We start from the raw sequence: 27,313 nt of genomic DNA, 5'->3' as shown, positions 1-27,313 counted from the left end.
TTGACCCAGGTCCTCTTGGACACTCAATCCAGGCAACTATAGCTACCAGGTGCAAACCCCTGTGGTAGAAGGAATTAAACCATTGAGCACTTACTATAGACTAGGTACCATTCTAGGCGTTTTACCTATATTAAGCCATTGGATTATCTTAGTACTCTATGATGCAGATACTATTATTAACCCTTCATTTGAAAAAGGCAAAAATGGAGCACAGAGATGGTAAGGAACTTGCCCAAGGTCACGCAGTTGAGCCAGGTTGCTAACCTAAGCACTACTATTTTTCAAGAATATTTTCTTCATCATTACACTAAACTTCAGGCCTCTCAAATATTCCCCAAGCCCAGCTTCATTCCACTTGGGATCCAGAGGTGAAGCAGACATGGACCCTGATCTTGTAGAGCTCCAGGTTTAGCCAGAGTGGTCTGGAGAGAAGGGTTCAGGGCCAGGGGCATTCAGAGGGAGAACACCTAGTGGGACCAGGGAGGGCGTTGCTGAGGACACGCCATTCCCGTGAGGTCTTAAAGAGGAAATTGGAGGTGGGAGGTAGCAGGGGATGAATTGTGGGCAGGGGGTGGGGGTGAGGGGGAAAGTGTGTGCACCGTGGTGATCTTCAGGAACTTGCCTGGTTTCTGTGTGCCCGGAGAGCTTTCCCGTGTTTCTTGTTTGGGGTGACAGCCTACAACCTGTGGGAGAAGAATCAGAGACCAGATTATGAAGGGGGTTGCTACCATGCCCAGGGGAGGGAGAGATACCCAGGGGCTCCCGTGGTACTGCAGTTCCTCGGCGGGTGCTAAATACCCAGGTGCTCATTATGTTATTCTCTATCCTTTCTTGTGTGTGTTTTGGAAAGATTTTTATTTAAAAATTAAGAGTGGAAAAAAATAAAAACATTTAGGACTTAAACCTACAGGGATAGACCAGAATCATCCTGCTTCCTTAGGGACACTCTCGTCCTGAAAAGGTATGTTAAGGTTGAGCCCCAAGTCACAGACTCCACCATGATCTCCAGGAATGTTTGGCAATGTCCTGCTTGGAAACTCATTTTCCAGTTAGGTTCTGAACCCAAGGATGAAAGTCTGCTTTTACCTGTCTTTCATACATGTCTCTAGATTAAGCCTAAGTGGGCCTCTTGAATCTGGGGCTCAGTCATCCAGCGCATCCTTTCCAGCTTCACATCAGGCTGTAGTCAACCAGTTCACCATCTCTGTTCCTTGGGAAGAAATTAAAAATTAAACGCTGATGCATTGTGGTAGCCTGGATCAAATCTTGGAACAGAAAAAAAAAAAAAGGCCATTGTTATAAAAACATGCGAAATACAGATCAAGTCTGTCACTCAGTTAGTACACCACCAATGTCAGTGTCTTAGCTTTTCCAATGCACCATGGTTGTGTAAGAGGTTAGGAGAGGTTGGATGAGGAGCCCCTAGGAATGTCCTGGGTTCCCCTTGCAGCTTCTCTGTAAGTCTACAGTTGTTCCGGAATGTGGAGTTCATTGACAAGTTCTGGCGGGCAGGGTAGCAAGGAGGACGTAGCTGTGTCTCAGGCCACAGAGCCTTCGTCCCAGCTGCTGTCTGTGCACAGGAGTTGAGCCAGCCACAGAAGGGTCTTGAGTGATGATGTGGAACCTGCCTTCCCCTTGTGCCTACCTGAATGCCTTCTCGAAGCCAGGATGTGGCATACCTGCGACATTTTCCTGGCTTTCCCATCTGGTAACTCTTCAAAAAGGTGAATATACCACAGTGAATTTCACCTTCATGTATTGTTTTAAAAAAACAAAAACTCTAAATAAATAGCAGAAAGATCAGCAGAGTAGAGGAAAGGCATCAGGGAGGGAAGAGGGGAGGCATGGGGAGGTCCTAGGCCCTGAATCGAAGCAAGTAATACTCTGTATTGTATAATCATGTTGAAATGAACCCCAATACTATGTATAACTATAATGCACTATTTAAAAAAACAAAGCAAAAGAAACAGAAACCGGGAGCGACTTGATCATTCCACGTCGTACGTGTGCACTGCATTATCGCGCTGCACCCCACAGACAGGCGCAGCTATTATGGGTCCATTGGAATCATTTTGTAAAGAAATGTGGGCACACGCCACGCATGACGTTTGTACGGTTTGAAAAGAGGGACGAAGGTGACCGTGTATTTCCTCAGGAGCGCTGGCCTGATGGAAGGACGCAACAGGGGTCGCCTTGGAACTGCACATGGTGGCCCTGCTGCATGTGAGGCTGGTCCCCTGAAGCTGTTTCCATTGGTCTTTTCAGGAAGCCCTAGAGCAAGGCAGAAAACTTTCTCCAAGAAACCAGGACACGCAAACAAAGCGCTTCCAGGGAGGCAGAGCCTGTGACAGGATGGACCCCGGGGGGCCCGTATATGCCCCTGAGGTCTCACCGCCCCTGGAACTTGCTGGTCTCTGCTCAGAGGGACCCAAGGAGCTGGACCCACGAGGAGTCAGTCACCCGGGGAAGTGTCCCGTTGTGACTCAGACATGTGGTGGCCTTTCTTTCTTCCCCAGACAGGTGACCTAGCAAATTGTCCTCCACTTACATCCTTCTAATTGTCCCTGCTGATTAATGAGGTCACTTAAGGTATCAATTATGATCCTGCCAAGAGAATGAATGTCAGACTGTAGCAAACGCCCATGAACATGCTTATGCTATGAAAATATAAAGTGATGAGGGATGATTCCTGGTGTGTGCGCAGGGGTAGAGAGTCAGGTAGAAAGGAGAATGTTCCATTAGGCACAGAATGGCTTGGGTTTCAAGGTGGCTTTGACTGTTGACCCGCCTTACAGAGCCAGTCTTAGAGAGCCATTCCCCCCTCAGAGTCCCCACCTCCTCCTTTACCTGCTGTACCCCAGCTGCAGTCCCACCACCCACCCATTCTGCCCTGGAACAGGCAGCATTCCCCTAATTGCCAAATCCACTGACCCATCTGGTCCTCTGTCATTTGTCTCCTCCAAAGTGTGTGCTGCCATCTTTATTCTTCTTCTAGCTTCTCTGGCTTCAGCCCCTTCTTGCTGATTCATTTGATTTCACGTGTATTTATGGAGCATCTACTGAGTGTCAGGCACTAGTGCTCAGCCCTGCACCTGCTAGGTTAACCAGAAGAGCAAGGCCCTTATCTACTGGAGTTTATAATCCAGCAGAGGATGAGAGGCAATTAACAAAACAAATACATACCCAAAACTTTGTTAGGGGCCTCCAGAAAGATGGAACCCATAGGAAATTTATTATAAGGTACTGGCTCCCATGGTCAGGAGGGCTGAGAGGTCCCAAGGTGCAGGGGCAAGCTGGAGGGAGGCTGAGGGTGTCAAGTTCCAGTCAGCCTCCAGAAAGCTGCTGGGAAGTGAGACAGTGAATTCCCCCTTTGGTTTCTGTAGGTCTTCAATGGTTGGGTGAGGCCCACCCAATACTGGCGATTTTCTTTACTCCGTCCCCAGATTCACATGTGAATTTCATCCAGGAACACCCTCACAGACGCACCCAAAATAGTGCCTAACCAAGCACCTGGGCACTCCACTCCGTGTCCTGTAAAGTTAACACATAAAATTAACCATCACAAGTTTCTTGTCCGTCATCTTGGCACCCACACAGGGTTCCTTGAAACACTTCACCTGTAAAGAAAGACAGTAGCAAACTTAGAATTCCACCCAACATGGAGCAGCTGGCCTGCATACAGCCAAAAATGGAATGTTCCCTTCCCTGGAAGATGATGTAAAAACACCCTCAGGGGTGTTTACTATCTCTTAACTAAAATGCCATGATGCAGAATTAACACTGCTAAATACTATATTATAAAGTTGTTATACCTCACGTTCCCTGATAAGGGAATCAGAGATGAAAATCAATATACTTGCTTAATCTACGTGTCTGTGTGTACATGCACGCACATTCACGCACTGACCCATAGGTACCAGTATATACATGTTTCTATGTGCATTCACACAAACATCTTACAACAAAATACTCCCAAACAATCATAGCCTTCATTTCTGTGACTAGTTAAATGGCCATAGTTGGTATTCATGGCTAACTCCTATGCCATTCTCAGCATCCTTTCCCTGAACCATTGCCTCTGCTGGTTGAGATCCTTCACCTGGTGTGGAGAGCCAGCCCTCCATTCCTGAAGGGCCTAGGCCACAGGGTCCCACCTGGACTGGACCGTTGCTGTTTTCCATTGCCCTGAATCATGGGCCGTGATGGCACTGACAGGTGCCCTGGGGCATCTCCTCTCTTCCAGACCCCATCCTCCTCACCTCCCTGGGGAGCCGCAGTCCCATCCCCTGATGGTCAGGACCAGCTGCCCCAGCATGGTCAGTCCCTTTGTTGCTGCTGATTCACAGTCATGAGAAGTGTCACGTGGCCCGGCGGTGGGCTCCACTTCCATTCCAAGGGCACTATGCCGTTTCTCCCGGCAGGAGCATTCTTCTAATCCAAGGAGGGAGATTCTTGGCCCACAGAGCGTACAGTTGTGGGGACAGGAGGGGACTGCAGGCAGTGGCAAGTGGAGCTGCTCCTACTCACTGCGCCCATGAGCCTGGGCTGTGGGAGGAGGTGCACCACACATGGGCCTGGAGTCAGAGCAGATCACCCTCCCAGAGGACCTTGCCCCAGCCCAGCAGGCTGTTGCCACCTGGCTGGCACCATAACCCAGTCTCCAAAAGGCCGTTTCGCTGCTTTCATGGCAGTGACCTTGGTAAGACCAGTGAACTTTCTGAGAATGGCCCCCTGCTACAATTATCTGGCTGTGAAGTTCGTTCCTTGGTCAGAAGCAGTGTGTGCGGAACACTGTCACAACGAGAAGGCATTCTGTAAGGTCATGAAGGGTTTGATGGCAGAAGCAGTTCATGCAGCAAAGGCAAACCCGCATGCAGAGTGCACATCCATTCCTGTAAGGGTGAGTACTGCCCCTTCCCCAGTGGCGGCCACCTCATAGGGGCACTAATCTCATCCTAAGAGCCCCACCCCGGTGACCTCGCCTGACCCCAATTGCCTCCCAAAGGCCCCACCTCCCTGTACCACCACATGGCGGGGAGGGTTCAACGTATGAATTCTGGGGGGCACAAGCCCTCAGTCCGTGACATACCCCCACACGCCGCGGTAAGCGCTGTAAAGAAAAGTTAACGGGAGAGTCGCCGATGGCGGTTGAGGAGGGGTCAAGCTTAGGAGGCACATCTGCAAAAGCTCCCAGGGAATGAGACCTGCATCCTGTTCACGTGCTGAGTCCCTTAAATCTCACCTGTCTGCAGGGTCTCAGGTCTCCTCTTGTGTCATCTCACTCTTTAGACTTGGGCAGGATGTTGGGAGTAGAGGAAGTCCCAGCCTTGTGGTGCGGCACCCGTAGTGACTCAAAGGCTGGCACAGGGAGCGGGTAAATCCAGTTCCACTTCCACCGACACCCGCCTCACCCTGAGGGTCCAGGCACAAGGGCAGAATTCAGGGTAAGAACAGTTAGAACCCGGGCCACGTACTGTCGTGTGCATGGCATCCCTTGAAATCATGCAGCCTGGTGGCCCTGACGCGTCCTCGCGGCCAAGGCAGAGTTACAGGTTCAGAACAGACGTTGACGAGGGAGCCCCAGGAAGACCCCGAGTCCCTGCACCAACTCTCAAGAGACCAGACCGCCACCATGCCTGTGGCTCCTCCCTCTCGCCCTCGCAGGTGCTGCCCACGGGGAAAGCCTGCTGTTAACTGCAGTTCACGTGGCCCTTCCACTGTCCCCAGCCACTGTCACCTGTGACCTGGCCTTGGGTGGTCATGATCATATGTGGAGCTGGGGCCTGGTGGGCCCTGGAAACCCAGCCAGGGCAGAGCCCCAGGAGCCCCGCTCGCTCTGAAGGGGCTCTCCAGTTTCTGCCCCTCGGGCCATGACTCTGGAGGCCGCTGTTTATCCTGGATCCCTGGAGTCCGGGAGAACAGTGGACATGTGTCCCGGGTGTGCAGGGGCCTGGGCTCTGCCCTCCACCTGTGTCCAAGAAGCATCTCTGTCCGGTTCCTAAGGTTAAGGCCTGAGCTTCAGGTCCAGTGAGGCTGTGTAGCTAGTGACAGTGATGTTAATGATGCATTAACCTGGCAACAGCACGGCTCATGACACACACTTGAACAGAGACCCCGTCTTTCCAGACCAAGGGCCGTGTTCAGAACAGGGTCTGGTGGCCCACAGGAAGAGCATCAAGGTACAGGAACTGGCTGGCGGGGGTGGCCCCGCTGCAGCACCCCTCCCTCTCACTGACATTTTTAGCATCTTGAGTCTCCCCAGAATTCCCAGAGGCTCCCCTTGCTTCCTTCCACTTTGACCTCAGCAGCTGTCAGAAGGGCTGGGTGGCACAAATTCCTGAGGACAGAGACTCCCGGGAGGAAACCCCAGTGGCATTCATTGACAGCTGGACACTGTTGCTCGTGTCTTCCTGGCGCGTAAGGAACATAATGCCTAAGCCCTTCTGGTTGGTGCCAATCCTAGACTGGCCCCATCCAAGGGCCTGGGTAGTTTTCAGGTGCTCCACCTGAGTTGGTCTGAACTTCAGGGGCCCCCCGATGGAAGACATCTCCCATCCCAAAGGGATGAGTTCCTGGGCCTGATTTGGGGGAGGCAGACCCAGAAGCATTAGGCTTCTAGAACGTGGTGGCCTCTCTTTCTCAAAGGCCCCTTTCCTTTCCCATCCAATCAACCCCCACCCCAGGGTGCCGGATGCGCCAGTCTGTCGTGGGTGACCACGCTGGGGCAGAGTTTTCCAGGCTCCTGTGGAAGTAAATAACGTGTGCATCTGCTAGAAGGCTGAGTAGCCTCCAAAAAATCCCCTCTCTTGGGGAGCCTGGTAATTAAGCAGTCATGGCAAACAGGCGGAGGATGAGCAGCTGGTTGCATCCATTTGTTCTCCTGTCATTGATGAGAATTTCATAAATCCCATAGAGAGCTGGGTTTTGTCTTGCCTCCGCTTCTATTATCTCTTTTGCCCCTTTGCTTGGAATGACCTCCCTATCCTGCCATGACCTCCCTATCCTGCCATTGCCCTTCATGCCCTTTGGATGACTGGCTAACAATTTATCCTTTTAGATCCACTGAGGCTGGGGATGTCGGACTCCCCAGGCATGTCTCTACCACTGCACTTACCGTACGACATGCCAGCTGTGTCTTCAACAACCACCAAATTAATTATTAATTCCTGGGGCGTGCCTAGTACTGTTTTCAATGCTGTGGTTAGATCTGTGAGCCAAATGGGTAAGAATCCCTGCCCTTGAGGAATTCATACGCTGGTGGAGAAAGGTAGACTTAATAAAGAGTAATCAAATATCGTGTCTCAAATGGCAGCACAGGTGGGTCGGGAGCCAGGAAGAGGTACAGGAGTGGGAGGAGGGCTGCAAAATGAAATAGAGCGGCCATCAACTTGGTGCAAAGGATACGAAAGCAAAGACCCAAAGAAGATGAAGGAACCAGGCACTCACACGCTGGGAAAGAGATGAGATTGCTGGAGAAAAATGAAGGAGTGGAAGGTGCAAAGGCCCTGCGGCAGAAACTTGTCAGATGTGCCCAAGGGACAGCAAGAGGCATTTCTGGATGGAGTGAGTGAACTGGTTGGTGATAAGGAGAGGTAGTGGAACAGTGGTGGAGGTCAAGGTCAAGAGTTTGGCTTTTATCCCAAATCAAGTGGAAGGATTCGAAGCAGAGAAGTAACACAATCCAACTTCAAGTGGTTGTGCAGGCTTCTGTGCTGAAGATGTCTGAAGTGGGCAAGATGGAGAGTAGAGAGACCAGTGAGCAGACTACCCTGATAATTAAGGCAACAGCTGGATGTGGCTTGATCCAGAATGGTAGCAGTGAAGGTAATGAGAAGGGCGGGATCTCTGGGTATATTTATGTAAGTCTCCTTTCGAGGATGAACCCCTTGAGGGTGAGTCCCTGTCTTGTGAATTTCTATCCTCAGAACCAAGCACAGTAGATGACATTTAATAGGGTGCACAATATTTGTTGCATGAGTGATTGAGGAACAAAGTTTCAAAATGTTACCAGAGCTAATAAGTCAGCCTCTGGTCTCTTTTTTTTATGATTTTTTTAATGATTTTTATTTAGCTTTTAATTTTTCACAGACTGCATTTCGATTCATTGTACACAAATGGGGTACATAATTTCATTTCTATGGTTGTACACAATGTAGATTCATACCATTTGTGTAATCATACATGTACATAGGGTAATGATGTCTGTCTCATTCCACCATTTTTCATACCCCTGTCCCTCTCATTTTCTTCTACATATTTTAAAGTTCCCCCATTATTCTCTCATTCCCCCCACCCCCATTATATATCATCCTCCACTTATCAGGGAAAACATTTGGCCTTTGGTTTTTTGGGCTTGACTTATTTCACTTAGCATGATATTCTCCAATTCCATCCATTTAAATGCAAATGCCATAATATTATTCTTCTTTATGGCTGAATAGTATTCCATTGTGTATATATACCAGAGTTTCTTTATCCATTCATTTGTTGAAGGGCATCTAGGTTGTTTATGGTATTGGCACCAAAATAGACAGGAGGACCAATGGTCTCTTTTTTGAACCTGTTAGATCATAGAGCAAATCACAGATAACATCGACTTAGACTTCCCATGCCGGTAGAGACGACTGGACATGCCGAAGCCAGCATGGGCCATGCTGGCTGCAAGTGTGTCTATTTGTCTTGGAGCAAAACTTCTCAGAGCCTTTAACGCACTCAAGCAAAAGTTCTCAAAATCTCAGTTCCAGCTGCTGTCAATGTCCCTAATGTTACCTTAGTGTTCAAAGGGTTTAAAAAAAAAGTCAGCGCCGTTTATTAAATAATTAGGTCCAAATAACTAAATAACCAGCTTCATAGCTGGTGGAAAAATAACAAATACAAATTGAAAGAAAAATATTTCTAGTTCATCCTTAGCTGCCATCACTTACTCATGACATGGGAATACCTGTGGACGCTGACAGCCTCCAACCTAGGGGTCAGATTGGACGGGCCACCCTCCTACCCTGTTCCACCCTGATTTCTGCAGAACGCCTACTTCCCATCACACTGACCACCAAATCTCCAGCCTTGCAAAGAGAGGATATTATCTGATGGCCTGCAGCTTGACATTGAAATTGAACTCTCTTGAGCCAATAGTTTTAAATTTCCAAGAGAAACGTGATAGGCAGGGTCGGTGTGGACACGCAGCTATCCCGGAGCATCCTTGTGGTCTCCGGTGTGGGGACCATTGCTATTTACAGGTGGCATTTCCCAGAACCACCTGTCCATTTTCCCAGGCAAGTCTCCCCTGGGTGGCGGTCTGTGAAACACAGCCTGGGACTCGCAGGGTAGATCACACGGAGAGGATGCCCAGGAAGGACCTTCTCTGCTGCAGAGTGGGAAGCAGCCCTTCTATGGGAAAGTCCCCTGGGTCCTGACAGGGCGTGTGCTTAGAGGATTTCCTTCTCCTCCTGCACTGCTGGTGCCCTGTTTTGAGACCTCAGCAGGGGGCCTGCTCTGACTGTAGATCTGGCTTCTGAAGCTGCTACGCACCCTCCGAGTGCATGGAGATCGGGAAGCTAGCATTGCTCGCAGCCAACTATGCAAGACTGGTATCCTGGCTTCTAAAGAGCAGTGAACCTGCGCAACTAAAAGCAGAGGTTTGCAGAGCCAGTGGCTCTGGAGAGGCTGGGGAGGGTTAGAGAGGAACCTAGGGAAGAACAGAAGTTGGTTTTCCAGCAGGTATCTGGTTAATGATGGTTCACCCTGGGAAACACGGTGTGTTTCAAGGATCTTCAGATCCTAGGGCAGTACAAGAACCAAGTCTTCTGGGATTCCAAGATCAAGAGTGTCAGCCCATGCAACAGCCTGACCTCTGTGACGTGCCTTTTCTGGACAGGTCGTTTCCCTGAGAGGGTTCCCTAGAACCCCCAGCCCACAGGATGATCTAAGAATAAAAGGGTCTAGGAGAGACGTATGGAAAGGCACTGAAAGCCAATTTTTTTTTTTTAAGTTTCCCAGTTTTAGAAGCTCTTGATGAAATGCAAATGGGAATTGCCAGAGAGAATATGTGTCTCTAGGGGTGTGTGTGTATGTCTGTGCATTGTGTGTGATTATGACTAATGTCCATCAATTACCTGCAAATTACTAGATGATGCCCGTAATGATAGTTCTGTTTTTAGCTTAATGGTTTATGTATCTAACTAGTGGCTTCTGTCTGGAGTAGGGCTGCCGGCAAATCAAAACACTATTTGCCAAGCCTGTCAGTGTGACAAATGTTGCTTACATTTGCTCTTTTATTCCCAAGGTCAATTGATGCGTCTTTTTTTTTTTTTTTAATATCACTGTTTGATGTGCTAAGAGCCTTAAATAAGAACCTTCGATAAAGGCCCAATTTACTATATTACTGTTTATTCCTGGATAATTTTATATTAGTCGGGCTCTTTAAGATTCAAAGTAGCCACAAGAGTAGATCACCCACAGACATGGGTTGTATTGCAAAGACCTCCAGATCTCCAGACAGCACAAGAACTGTCTGCCTTGGGGACTTCTGAGATCTGGATTTTCAGCAGTCTCAGGGCCAATGTAGCAACAGCCTGTGCTCTGTGACCTGCCTTGTCTGGGCATATGGATTCCCAGAGAGGGTTCCATAGAACCCTAGTGCACCCCGTGTGCTAAGAATAAGAGTCTGTGACCAAATGGGTTTAGGAGTATATATATATATATATATATATATATATATATATAAAATCTGTTCTTGCCTTGGAGATTTACATTGACTTGGTGTAATACACGCACTTTCAAGTTTGTTCATTTGCTTAAGTCCAGGCTTAACTGTGTTTAACCCAGCATTTTCCAGTTTTCTGTCTGATCAATGGACACCCTGAGATATGTTGGAGACTGAGCTGCTGAGATTCTGCACCTTCCCAGCCTCTGACCTGGAACAGGCCCCCTGCTGCAATGGTCCCTTGGGCTGTCCCCAGCATCGGGCTGTCTCACCCTCCTGCCACGGCTTTCTGCTCCTTCCTACCTTCCAAGGGCTTCCCACTGACATCACCCCAACCTTGAGACTGGGGATCGAACCCAGAGGCGCTCTGCCACCGAGCTACACATCAGCCCTTTTGATTTTATTTTGAGATAGGGCCTTGCTCAGTGGTCCAGGTTGGACTCCAACTTGGGATCCTCCTGCCTCAGCCACCTGAATCACTGGAGTTACAGGTGTGCACCCCCGCGCCCAGCTGTCATCGCCTTTCAAGGGCCTCTTTGTCCTGGGGTGGTCTGGAGAGGTGATGTCCCAGACAGCCTGCTTCTTGCATGCCCACCTCACTTCACACATGCAGTGGAGTTGCTGATAAGGCGCTCAGCCCACGTCTGACGTCTCTTCCTCTTGTCGTCCAGTGTCAGGATCGCTGAACACTGTGGCTGACCCGGACCAGACAGCTAGTTTGCCAATCATTCCTTCATTTGAAAATACTCATGTAGATGAGCAGCAGCAACGCAACCATTGCCTGGTGGAGCTTTGGGTCTGGTCAGGGAAAACTTAATGAAATAATCACCCAAATCATAATGCTGTTTACCCCAATAAGCATCTAAGTTGTGATCAATACTAGGAAAGAAAAAAAGGGGGATATTAGTTAGTAAATTAACATAGGCGAGGTTATGCAATGCGTACTCATTTTTTAAAAAAATTTCTGCCTCTTTGTGTGTGTGTGTCACTGAGGATTGAACTCAGAGCCTCAAGCATGCTAGGCAGGTGCTGTCCCTCTGAACTGTATCCCCTACTCTTTTTCTGATGCCTTGACGTCTTGGGGTTTTGCAGACTGGGCTGGCTCAGGAGTGTGTCTTCTGCCTGCAAAGCAACCCATTCAGAGATCAACTCCCTCCTTTATTGAGCCCTGTGACCTGGTCCTCTAATCAGCCCCAGGCCAGGTACTTAACCGCAGAAGCCCCTCTCCATCTGGACTCCCACCCAAGCTCTGCTCATCTGCTGACCCTGCCCACCTGGTTCTTTAGTGCCACAGTAAAGGTTCCCGCCCACATTTCCCCTGTTCCTCCCTCCTCCCGACAGACTCTGGTGCTTCCTCATGTGGCCCTGCATGGCACAGGCTGCCCCCCTCCTCTTGGAAACTGTGAGTAACAAACTCTGTCAACGCGTCCCAGTCTGTGGGTCTCACCATGCCTGAACACTTGGAAAACACTGTGGTAGCAAACGACCCTCAATTCCCAGTGGCTTAATCACCAAGGTTTATTTCTTATTTATTCTGCAGGCGCAGAAAGAGTTTGCAGGGGCTTTGCTCAATGGACTCACTTGGGGACTCTGGCTCGCAGTGGCCCCAATCTCTGTGGCAGAGAACAGAGTGGAATTTAGTAAAGTGTGCATAGGGAGCTCGAGGGTCCCTTCCGGAAAGAGCACGCCTCCCGGCCACTCGAGTCTCCTTGGCCAAAGCCTTGTCATGGCCAGCCTGACCTCAGCAGGGATGGGGAGGTGCCCTTCCACTCTGTGCCCAGAGGAGAGCTTGGAATGCCTGAATGCCTGGGGAGGAACACCAGTGGCTTCCACAGGGACCTGCTGGGGCAGAGTAGACCAGTCTGGGAAGGTAAGAGACAATGAGGAGACATTTATAATAAGATCGGAATGATGAGAAGCAGTTAACTGGACAATTCCTAAGGGTCATGGAGGGGAAGCTCTGTGAACAGAAGGAGCGCGTGCAAGGACCCCGAGGCTGAGGCCAGGAGGGTTTAAGGAACCAAAGTCGGTAGGGCAAGGAGGGGGCGGGAGGGAGGCAGGGAAGGAAGGTTGTTCTCCCCTGGGCGTCACGTGGAGTGTGGACGCACAGAGTAAGTGCACTCTCAAAGTCAGTTTTATTCTATTTTTCAAATTCTGAACAGAAAATGTGCCGCCTAATTGCCCGCATTCTAGGCTGGCCTCTCCCCCCGACCTTGAGCTGCTCCTGACCCAAGAAGACCGGAGGGGCCGGAGCCGGGTGGGACGGGAGCAGGGGATCCATCCCACTGGCAGCGCTGACGCATGTGGGCTTTGCAGACCATGCCGGGGGTCCCTCCCTTGACCCTAAGAGCAGCCGGGAGCTGCCCCAGGATTCTCAGCTGAGAGACCTGGACATCCCTGGCTCCTAAGACTCTGGACAGGAGGGTAAAAGCAAAGAAAAGGTGCTCAAGGAGGTGGGAAGGACAGGAGCCCTGGTTAACTAGAAGGCGAGTTATGGCCATGCCGCCTGTTCGGGAAAGGCTGCAGACCGCGGAGTCCCAGGGGAGGATCGCCATCGCGGGCCTAGTGCTCTCCTCCGCTCCTCCCCCGAGCGTGGCTTCCTCTACTGGGGATGCTCTGTCCTTTCAATATGGCAGGTGGACTTGTCCGATGAACAGCAGGGAGATCTGAAAGTGTCCTTGCTCCTTCCCAGGCCACACGAGAGCTCCTCCCGACCACGTGGCGGGGTGGCGGGGTGGGGGGGGTCAACTGTTCCAAAATCAACCTCAGAGATGAGGAGGGGGGCGGGGAAGGCCGCTTCCCCATCCAGATGGGGAGGCCGCGCTTCCACGCCCCTCCCCCGCCTTAGACGCCTCCATGCCAGAATTATCTACCAGCCCTGGGAAACAGAGCAGTGGTAAATGCCTGATTAAAGAAAACGCCTAGCAAGCTGCAATTCCATATATTGCAAGTGATAAAACTGTAATTGTTTGTTGACAGTGTACATTAGCTATTCACAGCTTGTGTCAATATAGTACCAAGAAACTAGGGTCTCGAATCTTTAATGGCAGTGCGAAAATACCGTGGAACTAACTGGGGAATAAAACTAACCGTTTTCAGTCAGTGGGAGGATTGCCATTTCCAGAGACGGCTTCGCGGCAGAAGCCCTGATGAAGTTTGAGAGTCCTCCATGATGCTGGGCCATTGGAAGAGAAGGCTGTCCCCAGGCTGTGCCCGGGAAGGACTCCCAGGGGCTGCATTCTGGGGGGTGAGGTGAGCGCCGGGTTGTAGCTGCTGTGAAGTGGGCCCATTGGGATGGGGAGGCAACCAGGGCCTCTCCCCCAGGATCCGTCCCAGATCAAGTTCTGGTCCCATTGGGGACAATTCGGTATTTTAATGGTGAGGGTCCAATGGGGTGCAGCAATCTGTCACCGGCAGACATGAACATTTAGGTCTGAGGGAAGAGTATCTGGTACATGGCTACATCAACAGGAAACCAAGGGGCAGGCGAATGGCGGCCTGGGACTTGGGTTCTCATTCTGGTGGACGGTATATTTCCAGATGGTGCATGTGATGGGGGAGGGAGAGATGTGGGGGTTCGAATGGACAGGAGGCAGCTGAAGTGAGGGGTGTGGCAAGGACCAGGTGGGAGCTGAAGCTGTGATCCAGGGAGACCCTGATCTGAGGCCAGATCTGCTGGAGGGCTGGGCCACTGTCCAGGAGAAGGATATAGTGCAATCGTATGATTTTAATTTTGAAACAATTATAGATTTGCAGGAAGTTGTAAAGATAGGGCGGGAAGGTCCTGTGTACCCTTCCCCCAGGCTGCTCCTACATAACCCTAGCCCGGTAGGAAGACCAGGCAGCGCCATTGGTGCTGCTTGTGTGGATAGACTTCCGCGTCATTTTATCACGGAAGCTTCTCGTGACCCCCACTGCAGTCAAGATGCAGAGCAATGCCACCCCCGTGACCAGCCCCCTCCTGCCGCCCCTTTAGTGGGCACTCCTGCTTCCCTTCCTCTTACCACCCCTAACTGCTACCAGCTGCTAATCTGTTTTCCATCTCATTGATTCTGTCATTTCAAGAATGCTATATAGATGGAATCTCACAGCATGTGGCCTCTTGAGATTCGCTTTCTTTTCACTCAGCATGATGCCCCTGAGGGACACCGAGCAGTTACCTGTACCCATCATTCAATCCCATTTATTGCTGCGTAGTATTCCACATCACGGCTCTGGGGTTTGTTTTATCGTTCACCTATTATAGGACATTTTGGTTGTTTGCAGATTTTGGCTGTTGTGAGTGAAGTTGCTTTGAATAATCAGGCATAGGTTTCTGTGTGGATTTCTGTTTTCATTTCTCTGAGATAATGTACAGAAGTGCAGTTGTTATAAAATTAGTGTTTTTTTTTTTTTTTTAAAGAAGTTGCCAGAGTATCCAGAGTGACTGTGGGTTCTTTCATTCCTGTGGGCAATTTGCGAGAGATCCAATTGTTTCATATCATCACCAGTTGATATTATCAAAGTTTTATTTTAGTTGGTCAAATGGCTAAGTGCTAATATTTCATTATGCTCCTAATATCACATTTCCTTAATGCTAATGATGTAATTGTTTGTCATCTGTATATCCTCTTTGGTAAAATTCTTTTCATGTCTGTTGCTGATTTTCTAATTAGATGGTTATATTTTCACCTTGTTTTTAATCTTAGGGAAAAACATTCAGTTTTTTACCATTAACTGTGATGCTAACTATAGGTTTCTTACAGATTTTTTTTTTTTTTTTAAATTACCAAGTTAAGAAAAGTTTCCCTCCATTCTTAGTTTCCCAAAAGTTTGTTTTTTGGTCTTGAATTGGTCTTGAATTTTGTTAGATGCTTTTTCTGTATCCATTGAACTAGTACGTGATTTCTCTTCTTTTGGCTTGTTAATATGGTGGATTATATTGATTGATTTCCAAATATTGAGCCAGCCTTGCATCTTTAGAATAAACCACACTTGGTCATAGTGTGTAAGTTATTATTACTAAATAATATCACTAAAGTTTCTTTGCCACTATCTGAAGATTTTCATGTTTGTATTCACATGGGACATTGATATTCAGTTTTCTTTATTTGTCCTGTCTTTGGCTTTGGTTATCAGGGTAATATTGACTTCATAATATGAGTTTGGAAGGGTTTCTTCCTCTGTCTTCTGGAAGGCTTAGTGTTGAGTAGAATTGCTGTTCATGCTTTATATGTTTGATAGAATTATCTGGTGAAGGAAACTATCTGGCCCTGAGGATTTCTTTTTAAAGTCACTGATTCAATTTCCTTAACAGTTATAAAGCTATTCAAATTATCTGTTTCATTGGTTAAGTTAAGGACAAATGTGCTTTTCCAGGAATGGGTCATTTTCATTTAATTTGCCAACTATGTTTGGGTAATCTGTAGTATCTCCTTATCTCCTTTTGATAACTGCAGGGTCTGTTTTCTTTAACCCTGCTGACTGGCTCTTTGCCAGTCTGATAGGTAAAGAATGAGATTTGGTTTTCATATTTTAACCTTAATCAAATGGATCATGTTCTGGTTTTGTGTGTCCATACCTTTTGCCCTTCTCCTCTTTAGTCTTTTTCTTCTTGATTTGTACATTCTTTTCTGGGTTATGAAGAGTAATCTTCTTCCTGGCCTATAGATTATATATAATCTTCCAGTTTGCAGTTTATCTTTTTACAGTGTCTTTGCCACACATCCATGTTTTTAATTTTCACGTAGTTAAATCGATCAATGTTTAAGGCCTCCGGAGTTTGCATGTTGTATCCATCAGTAGTTAATCAATTTTAAGAGAAAGGAACACAAAGCAAACTAGTTTGAGAACAATCATAAAGAAAAGTAAGGAAAATGAAAAGAAGTAATGTTGGCTTATAGCACTGGGCATGAAAGACATTGAAGAGATAGATCTCCCCATGTCTAGATCAAAGATCTCAAGAATTCATCCTCAGGCCTGTCTCCTGTCCACGGCTCAGCTTCTGTTTATATTTATGTGGTGATATCATTTTTCCCAAAGCAGATAGGCTTCAGGTGATGATAAAAGAGACTGCTGGCAGTCCCAGGCTTATATTTTAATGATTTAAGATCCAAAAATAAAAGTGTTTCAGGATCTTTATATCATGTTCCATGGGACGCCTCAGAATGACCCTGCCTGGGTTGTAGCCCTCTTCTCTGTCATCTGTACCTTGGACCAGTCCATCAAAATGAGGGATGTCTGGCTATGATGGATCCTTTGCCCTGCTCTGTGGCTGCTGGGCAGGTAGGATCCTGATCAGAATCCCACGCTGTGAAGAGCTCCCTAGAAAAATGATGGACAGGTGGAAATAAAAGAAATCCCTGAACATGTCAGGCTTAGAAAAGCCACCACTGGCGTCTCTCTAGCCATATGCCTTGGTTTCAGAGGTTCAGTCTGTGGTCAGCTGACTCTATTGCTCTGGGCCCACGGGTGAGGCAGAACATTACGGTGGACAGAGAGCTGCTCAGCTCATGATAATCGGAAAGCAAAACCCAGGGGGTTCTTCTTCTTTTTTTCTACCTTTTCAGTGCCGGCAATTGAACCCAGCTTCGTATATGCGAGGCAAGTGCTCGGCGGCGGTGACTGAGCTAGACCCTCAGCCCTCCAGGCAGGTTCTTGACTTACTCTGCTGAAAAGAACTTCAAAACACATTGAAAGCAACACACAAGCAAAGATTTGTTAAAAGGACAGCAAACAAGAGCGTATACACCTCAAAGGCAGGTGCAGACACCCCTTTCGTCTCAAAGAAGAGGAGATGAGTGCTGCCTTTGGGGTTGACCTTCCTGGGAAGAGAAGTACAGGTAGCCCAGGCAGGCTTTTGCGAAAGTCAAATCCCATGTCAACCATTTAAGGTTTGGGGTTCAGAATGCTTCTTCTTGGTTAAGTGGTCTAGCCATAAATCAGCTGTGGGCATGTTGTGTAGGTCTTGGAATCTGGCGACATTGAAATCAATCGTGGTTTTGTTCCCATTGAGCTGGCGCAAAAATCTGCTGGAGATTTTGTTCATCTAACTAAAGAGACAAGCATGACTCGTCCACCAATCAGGGTCTCCATCTAGAAAGGGTCTCTTTTTCCCTCCCCACCAGAGCCTGTCTGTCTCATAGAAATGGTGTAGCTCTCCCAAGATGATAAAAATAGGGGACAAGGCCAACCTTAAGTTCCCTCCCAGTGCCCTGGTGAGGATGGGAGGAGGCAGGGTGATCCTCAGAGGGTGGATAAAGGACAGAGGTACCCAGGAGACTGGCCATTTCCCCACCACCTGAATGTGCACCGTCAGGGGGGGGCCCTCAGTCATAGACACCCAGTGGGGGACACATTCTTTCCTAAATGTGTCCCCAAGGGTCTAGTGGTATACTTTTAACCTTAGAGAAATCTTTAAAAATGACTGCCTTCTGCTAAAAGCATAACATCTTCGGTTCAACAATTCCTTTATTTTTATCTGTTTCTTTTTTTCTCCATGTTAATTCCAGAAAGAAAATATAAACATTTTGATTTTTAAAGCATACACAGTAAGATCCCATTTGAATGGAATTATTTGGTTGAATATGCTCCCATTATTGATCCTGCTGTCTCTTTGCATGTCAACTGTCAAGAATGATTATTCCTAGTGGTGTTGGGTTTCTTATGGTTTGCTTTCTTCCTTTTAACTTAATAAGCAATTATTTCTGTAAAAACCGTAGATGTTACTTTTAAGGAATAAACTTTATGAAGTAGCATCCACATTCTGCTACTTAGAGTTGGATGTATTTTCCTAAATATGTGAACAAGTATTATCTACTGGCAGTTATCAATTATGAATTCACGGTGCATTCTAGCCAGAGCCTCAAAGGACCTCAACCAGAAAGAAAGGGGACAGGAAAAGGAACCAGAGAAGGAGAAAAAAGAAGAGATACAAACCTGCAGGCAGAACTTGGGCTTGGGGATTATTAGGCCGTGGTTTCAGGGGAGTTACCTCTTCACATTTCTCTGCTGGACGACTGCTGATTTTCATCACCTCTGCTGAGAATCACTGTGCCTTTGGACATCCTCTATGTGCCTTGAGTTAGGCTTCTTTCATATCTCTGCCTGTTTTAGTCAGCATTCCATTGCTATGATGAAATACCCAAGATTATCAACTTAAAAAGTAGAAAGGTTTACTTTGGCTCACAGGTTTCAGTCCAGGGTCAGTTGTTCCCATTGCTTTTGGGACTGCAGTGAGGCAGCACCCCATGGCAGGGAGCGTGTGGTGGAACAAACTGCTTACCTTGTGGCACCTGGGAAGCAAAACACAGAGGAGCCAGAGGTATAGCTCAGTGCCAGAGCCCTTGCCTAGCCTGTGTGAGGGCTTGGGTTGGTTGCCTGGCCCTGCAAAACTAAATAAAAACCCACCCCCCACTGAGCTAACTTCCTTCCATTAAGCCCCACCTTCTAAAGGTTCCACCACTCCCAGTAACATCACAGGCTGGCCACCAAGCCCTCACACATGGGCCTTCGGGGAACGTTCTGGATCCAGACTGTAATACTCATCCCTAGATCAGCACTGTGCATCCAGCAGGTGCTGAATAACAGCGTCATGGATGTGCACTTTCCCAAGGTGGCCCTTGTCCCTAATTGCACCTCTTTGTCTTTCAGACTCACTGGCTTTCAGCTGCCAGCCACCATCGTCAGTGCGGCCACCACCCTGTCCCTGCGTCTCATCAGCGACTATGCAGTCAGTGCCCAGGGCTTTCACGCCACCTATGAAGGTAGGTGCCCGCTGCCTGGCCACGGGAGCCCAAGTGGCACGGTCCTAGCCCCAGGCAGGGCTGTGGTGCTTTCTGCAGGGCAGGCTTCTCCAGACCCAGAGCGGGGGCCTGTTCTAATGAGGCTGCTCCTCCATCAGGAACTGAGTTACGCAAAGGCCTCTCCGTGCGCCCAGAAACTGAGACCGCAAGTCAGAGCTTGCCTGCAGTCATCTATCCTGAGGGCCTGGGGATGCCCACTTTGTCCCCTTTAACTAGGTTTTGTTGGGTTTTTATTTCTTAAATTCTGTTTTCTCTTGGGATCAGTCATATATGGTACCTCAGGTTGTTTTTGAAAATAAGAGGGAGAGATGCCCCAAGGTGGGGCCTAATGGAAGGAAGTTAAGTCACTGGGGCTGTGTCCTTCCCAAGTGACAGGAAGAAAATAAGCAGGTGACAACTGAATACAGTGACGGCAAGAGTCAGTTTTACATCATTCTGAGAAAGAACAGTCCATTTTTCCTTAATAGCATGGATTAGGGTTTTTGGGTCTGAGCTGTGCAGATAATTTCCACCTCTCTCAGTCTGTTTAAATATGGTGTTAGAATTCAAATTAACACTAATATCTTCAGATTATGCTCTATTATTATTATTAACTTTATTATGTTAGTTCAGAGGGTGGTTCTTCTAGATCTCTGTCATTTCCCTGGGAAATTTACATCTCATTAATAGGTAATTATGCTGCTCTTGGCTAAGACCTGCACTGCTGTTTTGTGTTGAGATCTTTAATAGGCATATTTTAAGACCGTTAATGATAATTAATAACAGTAATGACATAACACCCTAGTAAAGCATGCCAATTATCCTTTCCCTTGCCTTTGTTTAAAAACTTTAAAGAATAAGTGATGCTTTCTTGAATGAAGCTATAGCAGTAAGGAAACAGACACTGCTTTTGTCTTGGCCAGGAGTACTGCACACAAAGAAAAACAAGCCCTGTCTCCTTGGCAAAAACCTCCCCTGGGGTTATGGGTATGGGGGAGGCAGTTTGATGCTTTAGCCTGAGCAATTAAGGGTTTCTGAAAGATCTCAGTTATTTTAAACTAAAGATTTCTGAGAGGTCGCCTAAGAAAGTTCCACATGTCTTTTACTGAGGGCTTCTGACATAACTCCACTTCACTTTAACTGATGGCTCCTGACAAAGACCTACCTGATTTTAAAGTAAGTATACCCAAGAATGTCTGACCTCATTTTCAAAAATGACCATTTTCTCCCCAGATCAACTCTGTGATCTTGGTTATCCTGGTTTTATAGCATTACTCTGGATTTAAACTAATTCTTGGCAAGTTTGAGCTACAAGTTTCTTAGTGAGGTCTTTTCAGGAGCTACTTAAGTCTCTGGCTACATCTCCTGCGGAGGCTCTGGGAGTGACTGATCCAGGGGTCCCAGTTGGGCCCTGGCTCCTCTTGGTGCCCTCATTTAGCATCCTTGGGGCCTTAGGAATCAGTAAAATAAAGTTTGAAATTTTGTGTCTTGTCTTGCTAGCCTTATGTCAAGTGTTTAATAGCCACATGTGGCTTGAGGCTACCATATTGGCAGTATAGACACTTTTCCATCTGCAGAAAATTCTATGGGATAAAACTGAGCTCTAGCCACCATGAGATTCACAAGAAGGCCTGACATGCAAAAGAGGTTCCAGAGCATCTGGGAGAGGTTAGAGGCCAGTGGGTCCCTCATCTCTCCTGCCCGGCACAGGTCAGGCAGCCCAGACCTGAGAGTGCTCAGCATTGCACAGGGTCCACCAGGGCATTAGGGCAGGCCTGTCCTCCTCAGCCACATGATGGTGTCAGATCTCCAAGCCACTGGCACTGAGAAAACACCATGAGGCTCAGGGAACCCTGGCCAGTATAGACGGTTGCTGTCACTGGGAGTCTGTGTGTTCACCGACGCAGGGTTTCTGCCCCATTGGCAGGGTGCCTGTCTGTCCTTGTTCCACACGGTCTGGTGGGTCGCCCATAAGCCAACACTGTGGTATCCCCAAATCCTGCAGTTCTGACCAGGGCTGAATCATGAGGCAACTTATACATCCAGAGAAAAATGATTCGCACCCACTTTGGGGACACCTGGGGTGGAGAAGCAAGGAGGAGGGAGGAGCAGGGGTAGCACCCACGTGACCTGTACCCTGGGCTGGCTCGCTCTCTGGCCTTTCCACAGCAGATCAGAACACCCTTCCTTGGGTGTGGACCTGTGTACACTAACTTCTCAGCCCTGTAACTGATTAATGAAGTGACTGTGGGTGGGTGTCAACCTGTCTGGGCTTCCTGGGGTTGGAGGCGGGAGGAAACCCCAAAGGCAGAAGGAACTGGTGGAGATTCCGCTGTCAGAGAAGGAGGCCGCCTCTCCCTCCCTCTAGGAGCCGACCCTCGACCTCGTGCTGGGTGGCAGGCAGGCAGGTACCAGAGGCAGCTCCCCTGCCAGCCGTGGCTGCCCCCCATGGACAGCTTCCCCGCGTCCCCTATTCACCATGTCGCCCGCTCCATTTCAAAATGGCATCAGGGTGCACCCCTCGGTCACTGCCCTTGGCTGGTGGCCCTGAATGTGCTGCTATCAAAGCGAGTTTGATCCTCCTCCGCCTTCACCGGGGCTGTGAGACAGCAGATAAGGGATTGAGCCGCCGCCGGGGATTTGGGGAAAGGTGAAGTCAGGTGAAGGGTGTCAGCTCCTGGCTGCCACTGCTTCAAGGGAGAGATCAAAAGGCCAACAGTCAAACCCTGAGATGACAGGGGATGCTCGATTTGTAATCCCCGGGGGCAGGAGTGTGGGCGCCTTGAGGGAAGGGGCTGGGCCCGTCTGAAGCGCTGAAGGCACGCCAGGCACTTTACATACATTATCTCATCTAATCCCCCGACAGCGCCCTGGATGGAGGCTGCTATCTCCATCTTACAGATGTACCACTCGGCTTCAGGAGAGTTGTGTGTGCCACTCAAGGCGACTTGATGACCAGGGATTTTAAATGTGGCTTTTCCGACACAAAAGATTCTACTCTTGTCCTGCTCTTTGATCCCTGCATAAAACTCCCTGAGTAAGGCAGAGGCCAGGGACTCCATTTCACAGGCGGGTAGACTGGAGCTAAGCCAGAGGCAGGAAGGACACAGAAAGCTTGTGGTGGACACGGAAACCCTACAGTGTCCCTAGTTACCCTCTAGGGTTAATAGACAAAGAGAAAGACACTTTATTTGAATCTGACAATGAAAGATTGGAATGATTTTTGGTATAAGTATGTCCCAAACATTGTGTGGGATATACTTACACTAAAATTTTTTGAAATTCAAATGGAACTGACCATCTGCATTTTTAATTTGTTCGACCTAGCAACCTCAGTTTTAGCACTGAGTCTGAAAATAGGTCCCAGGAATCCTCACACCCTCACCTCCTTTTCCCCTTCCTGACTCCCAGGTCTACAATCAGGGCTGCCTGTCCAGGTCCAACCTCACCTCCACCCCTGCAGGCGGTGTGCGTGGAGACATCTCTCTGTGCACCCACACATGCACACAGACAAGTCCACAAGCACGCAGGATCACGCTATATGTGCAGTTGTGCAACCTGGTTAACGAGACCCATGTTAACAACACTGGCCCTGGCTTGTCCTTTCTAATGACTCTTAGTGAGGGAACCGTTGTGGTTTGAACATACCACAGTTATTTAGCCAGTCCTCCTCTGCAGACATTTAGATGAAGAACAGCCTTATAAGTACAACTTAAGCCCTCGTCTAATTATCTTCTTAAAATAAATTCTTGGAAGTGCAATTGCTGGGTCAAAGAGTGTGCAGATTTCACATTCTGATATGTAATCCCAGGGCGTCTTTAGAAACGTTAGGCTAATGCATGCTTCCAGTAACCATGCGTGAGCGGCTGGGCCTGGTCCCCTGACCTTGCCTGTGTTGTTTGTTGGGGAGTTTTAAATCAGTGTCATTGATTAAAATGGGTGAAAGATGAAATCTCCTGTGTGGTTATCATCTGCATTTCTTTGATTATAGGTAAGGTGGAGTACCTGTCACCACTTACAGGCCATTTGTAGATCATTTTGTAAATTGCCTGTCCCAGTTTTTGCTCAAATTTCCATTGGGTGTTAGTATTTTTCTTATCTTTCTTCATAAGTAGTTTTTGTACGTTAAGGATATTAATGTGATGCCTTTCCTTTTGATGTGCAGCAGTTTTAATTTTTATGCCACTAATTTTAAATTCTGATTTTAAAATTTTTCTTTTATGACATTTACTTCTGGTGCCATGCTTAGAAAGGTCTTTTTCTATGCCAAGATCAGATAAATATTCATTTAAATGCTCATCTTATTCCCTTCATTTTATTTTTTTTTCCCTTTGAAGTCCTTCTGGGGTTCAGTTGCGTCTGTCTTGCTCCCTTTGACTCCCCTTTTCTGTGTGTACCATTCTGCCTGAGTGTGGTGAAGCCTGTGTCTTCCCTAATGGGACCCTGGCATCTGTTGCTGCTGCTGCTAGTCTAGCTGCTATGTGGGCATTGTTGCTCTCATCCCAGCCCCCAGACTTCCCACCTGCCCCTCCCTCGGTTCTCACAGGTGACATGGGATTGTTGATGTCTGTTTCAGGCTGATCACCATGTAAACAAGAGTTATGAGCACCCAGGAGTGTCAATCAGGCAAGGGTCCCGACAGGTTTTCAATGCCTGATCCTGGTTACACCTTTGCACTTGAGCATCGTAAATCCTATGCAGTCACTCTGAACTTGTGTGAAGGAGGGTCCGTCTCTGACTTGTGGGTCTCAGTCTGTTAGATCTGTTTAATAGTCTAGACCTCTAAATGGGTGTTTATTTGTTTAGCAAAGTGTAACTGTGATCTTGGTAACTCGCCATCAAAATGCAGGAAGCTTCCTTAAAATTCCAACCTATTCTTTTATTATCTTCGTATAGGACCTGGAAGAACAAGAGACCCTCATTTTTGCAAACTGCTGGGTAACCATAACAGGAGAGGTGGCCCAGTTCAAGGATTAAGATCTTGGTTCTGGGTTGAGATGCCTGGAATCAGCCCTCCCTTGTCACTCACTTGCTGTGTGATGCTGGGCAAGCATTTCATTTCTCTGAGCTTCTTCACAGGCCACTGTGCCTTTAAAATCAGGTTATGAATAATACAGGTGGAACATCCCTAATCTGAAATCTGAAATGCTCCAAAATTCAAAACTCTTCCAATACACTGGATAGCACACGTGGAAAACTCTATACCTGACTTCATGGGGCAGGGGGGACACTGTCAAAACTCAGATGCACTTAATGTATTTTATACTATCACCTCCAGCTCATGTGTAAAAGGTGCATAAACTTGAGTGAATTTTGTGTTTAGACTTGGGTCCCATCCCCACGATATCTCATCATGTATATGCAGATACCGCAAAATCTGAAAAGGTCCCAAATCCAGAACACCTCTGGTGCCAAGCCTTTCCCACAAAGAATGCTCGACCTGCGGGTTTACTTCACTGAGCTGTCACGAGGACTGAGGGCGAGAAGTTACAGCTCACAGGACGTGCTCAGCACAGGACCTGGCAAATTGTCAGCGCTTGATAAATGTCAGCTAATTAATGAAGTCACTCTCATCCTAACCGGACTTGACTGGGATTCTTACAGGAGATGGAAGAAATGTGTCAACTCGACAGGTCACCATTGCAACTCCACCCCAGTTCCCCGGCTCCTGAGTTTGCATAAATGCTCCTCAGTCCTGCTGCTCGCTGTTCCTGGTGTGTCTATCTTGCAGCAGGACCGTGGCTTCTCTGGGGGAAGGAGCAGTATGGTCATATACCAGAGCCTCCAGCCCTCCTGGGCCTGTGGCCACGGGTAGGGATGCAGCGTCAGGCTCCGTCACCTGGCTCACAGGAGCTGAGGAGGCCAAGGCCAGGAACTTGGTGCTACCACGGCCTTGCTTTGTATCAGAGATGTTGACCTTAGAGTGAAGGGTCTGTGACAAGTCTCGCAGGCCCTAGATGTTTGGGACCTTGGGCTTGAAAGCTGTAACCGCCCCCAGCCACACACACAAACATGCACACACACACTCACACAAATACCACACTTTTTCCAATATAATTAACGCGGGGAGTTCACAGATGCCCTGCAGCCCCCCCGCCCCCACAGGAACCCCTGACCCATCCGAAAAACTGAGCCCAGAGAGGCTGCTGTCGCCCACGCGGTGGTATTGGAGACCCGCCACTCACGGAGCTGCTCTTTATTGAGTGCCTACTGTGTGCTGTCCTTGGCTTCCCTCCAGGCTTCGCGTTCGCAGTCACAGTGAGTGCCCGCTGTCCTTCTCCATCTCCCCTCCCAGCGCGGGGCGGGCAGGAAGGAGCGGCTCTGGAAAGATGCCTGGCCGGCTCTTCTGCCACGGGAAGGTGGTGGTGCCCTCTGTGTGAGACGCTGCGTGTCCTCTGGGGGCCTCAGGTGCCTCTGTGGGGGACAGGCAGTACCAGGAGAGGCAGGGGAGGAGGAGCCAGGGTGGGGTCCGAGTGTGCTTCTGTGGCCTTGGGTCGGAGTGACCCTCCCTGCACTCAGGGGAACCGGGGCCAGAGGTGGAGCCAGGACCCAGCCATTGGAGCCAAGCCTGATGGCCCCCCTGCTTTTTTTTCAGTTAAACTGGCTGGTTCTCCTCTTCCATCCTCAGCCTCCAAGATAATTTCCTTATTCTGAAATACTCCCCAATTCTGGGACATTATACAGCCGTCTCAAAATTGGGCTAATGGAAGCTATTTGATGATATATGAATATCATATATCAGAATATATATCACACACGCGTGCATTCTGAGTGTGCAATTTGCACCATTCAGGCCACACAGGGCCGGAATAGCAGGGCCGCCAGGCCTCCAGGGTGGAGGCGAGGGACGTCCATTTCCTCTGCCCAGGAGGGACAGTATGTGCTTCTGTTCAGAACCTGCTCCATTTCCGATGGCTCTGCCCTGGGAGTTGGAGAACGTTGGTTTTAATCAGCACCGTGGAGTAGCAAATTAATACGCAGAGATGTGACATTTGAGACAAATTGGGCAGCACTTCTCAATAAGTGGGGAATCAGGATGATTTTCCTATCACGTCCTCAATAATCCCACAAATAGCTCCTCGTGCACAGAGACGCTCCCCCTTTGGGAAGCAGCATCAGCACAGCTCGAAGATGCTATTGTGCCGAGGGCTGGCATCCCAACCCTCCTCGTGCCAGGGTGTCAGAGGAACCAGGGACGAGGTGGCTGGCTTCCCTGCAGGGAGGGTGCTCCTCTGAATTACCGCTCTGCCCAGTTCTTTCATTCATTCAGCAAACGCTGAACATCTGCTATGGCCCAGAGCAGGGAGGCTTCCAGGGTCCGAGAACGGATAAGCCCTGGACCCATGCGTGTCGGGAGGGTGAGGACACCGTCACAGGGCTTGGGAAGAGCTGGCTTCCAACCCTGGCGGCCTTCACGCTAGCCACGAACTCAGGCAAGCCTCCTGACCTCTCTGAACTGATGTTTTGCAGCTGAGAACCCCTGGCCCGTCGGTGCTGGAAGGAGGGTAAGAGGGTAGGAGGATTCCGGGCTGACGGCCCCTGGCAGAGTGGCGTGGAGAAACTGCCTGGTCCGTCTCTGGGGATCAGGTTGGAGCTCTGCTTGTCCCAACTGTGTGACCCTGGGCAAGGCACTACACCTCACAGACCCCTCCTATGGGAAGTGGGGAAATATCTTCTTCTTTCAAAGGGGTTGTGAGCATCCTGCATGACATTTGGCACACAGTAGGCACTCAGTAAAAGGAGCTATTAGAATAGGCCGTGGTGTGTTTCATGGGAGTGGAAAAAACTCTTTCCCTTGTCAAAAGCTTTGGTCAGTCAAGCCTTGTGATTCTTTCAGGGCCACCCAGTC

The 27,313-nt window shown here is 48.7% G+C and overlaps 1 protein-coding gene across 5 annotated transcripts in view; it reads left to right on the top strand.

The window, feature by feature from the left end:
• CSMD2 (CUB and Sushi multiple domains 2) overlaps positions 1–27,313 on the top strand; it is a 550,277-nt gene that overhangs the window by 84,076 nt on the left and 438,888 nt on the right. For all 5 annotated transcript variants that reach the window (XM_079130766.1, XM_079130765.1, XM_079130764.1 and 2 more), the window contains exon 3: positions 19,334–19,446. In XM_079130766.1, coding sequence (XP_078986892.1) covers positions 19,334–19,446 — 113 coding nt within the window. The remainder of the gene's footprint in view (positions 1–19,333; positions 19,447–27,313) is intronic.

Source organism: Sciurus vulgaris (genome assembly GCF_902686455.1).
Source record: "Sciurus vulgaris genome assembly, chromosome: 1".
In the NCBI taxonomy this organism is placed as follows: Eukaryota; Metazoa; Chordata; class Mammalia; order Rodentia; family Sciuridae; genus Sciurus; species Sciurus vulgaris.
This window is presented reverse-complemented; position numbering and strand designations above follow the sequence as displayed.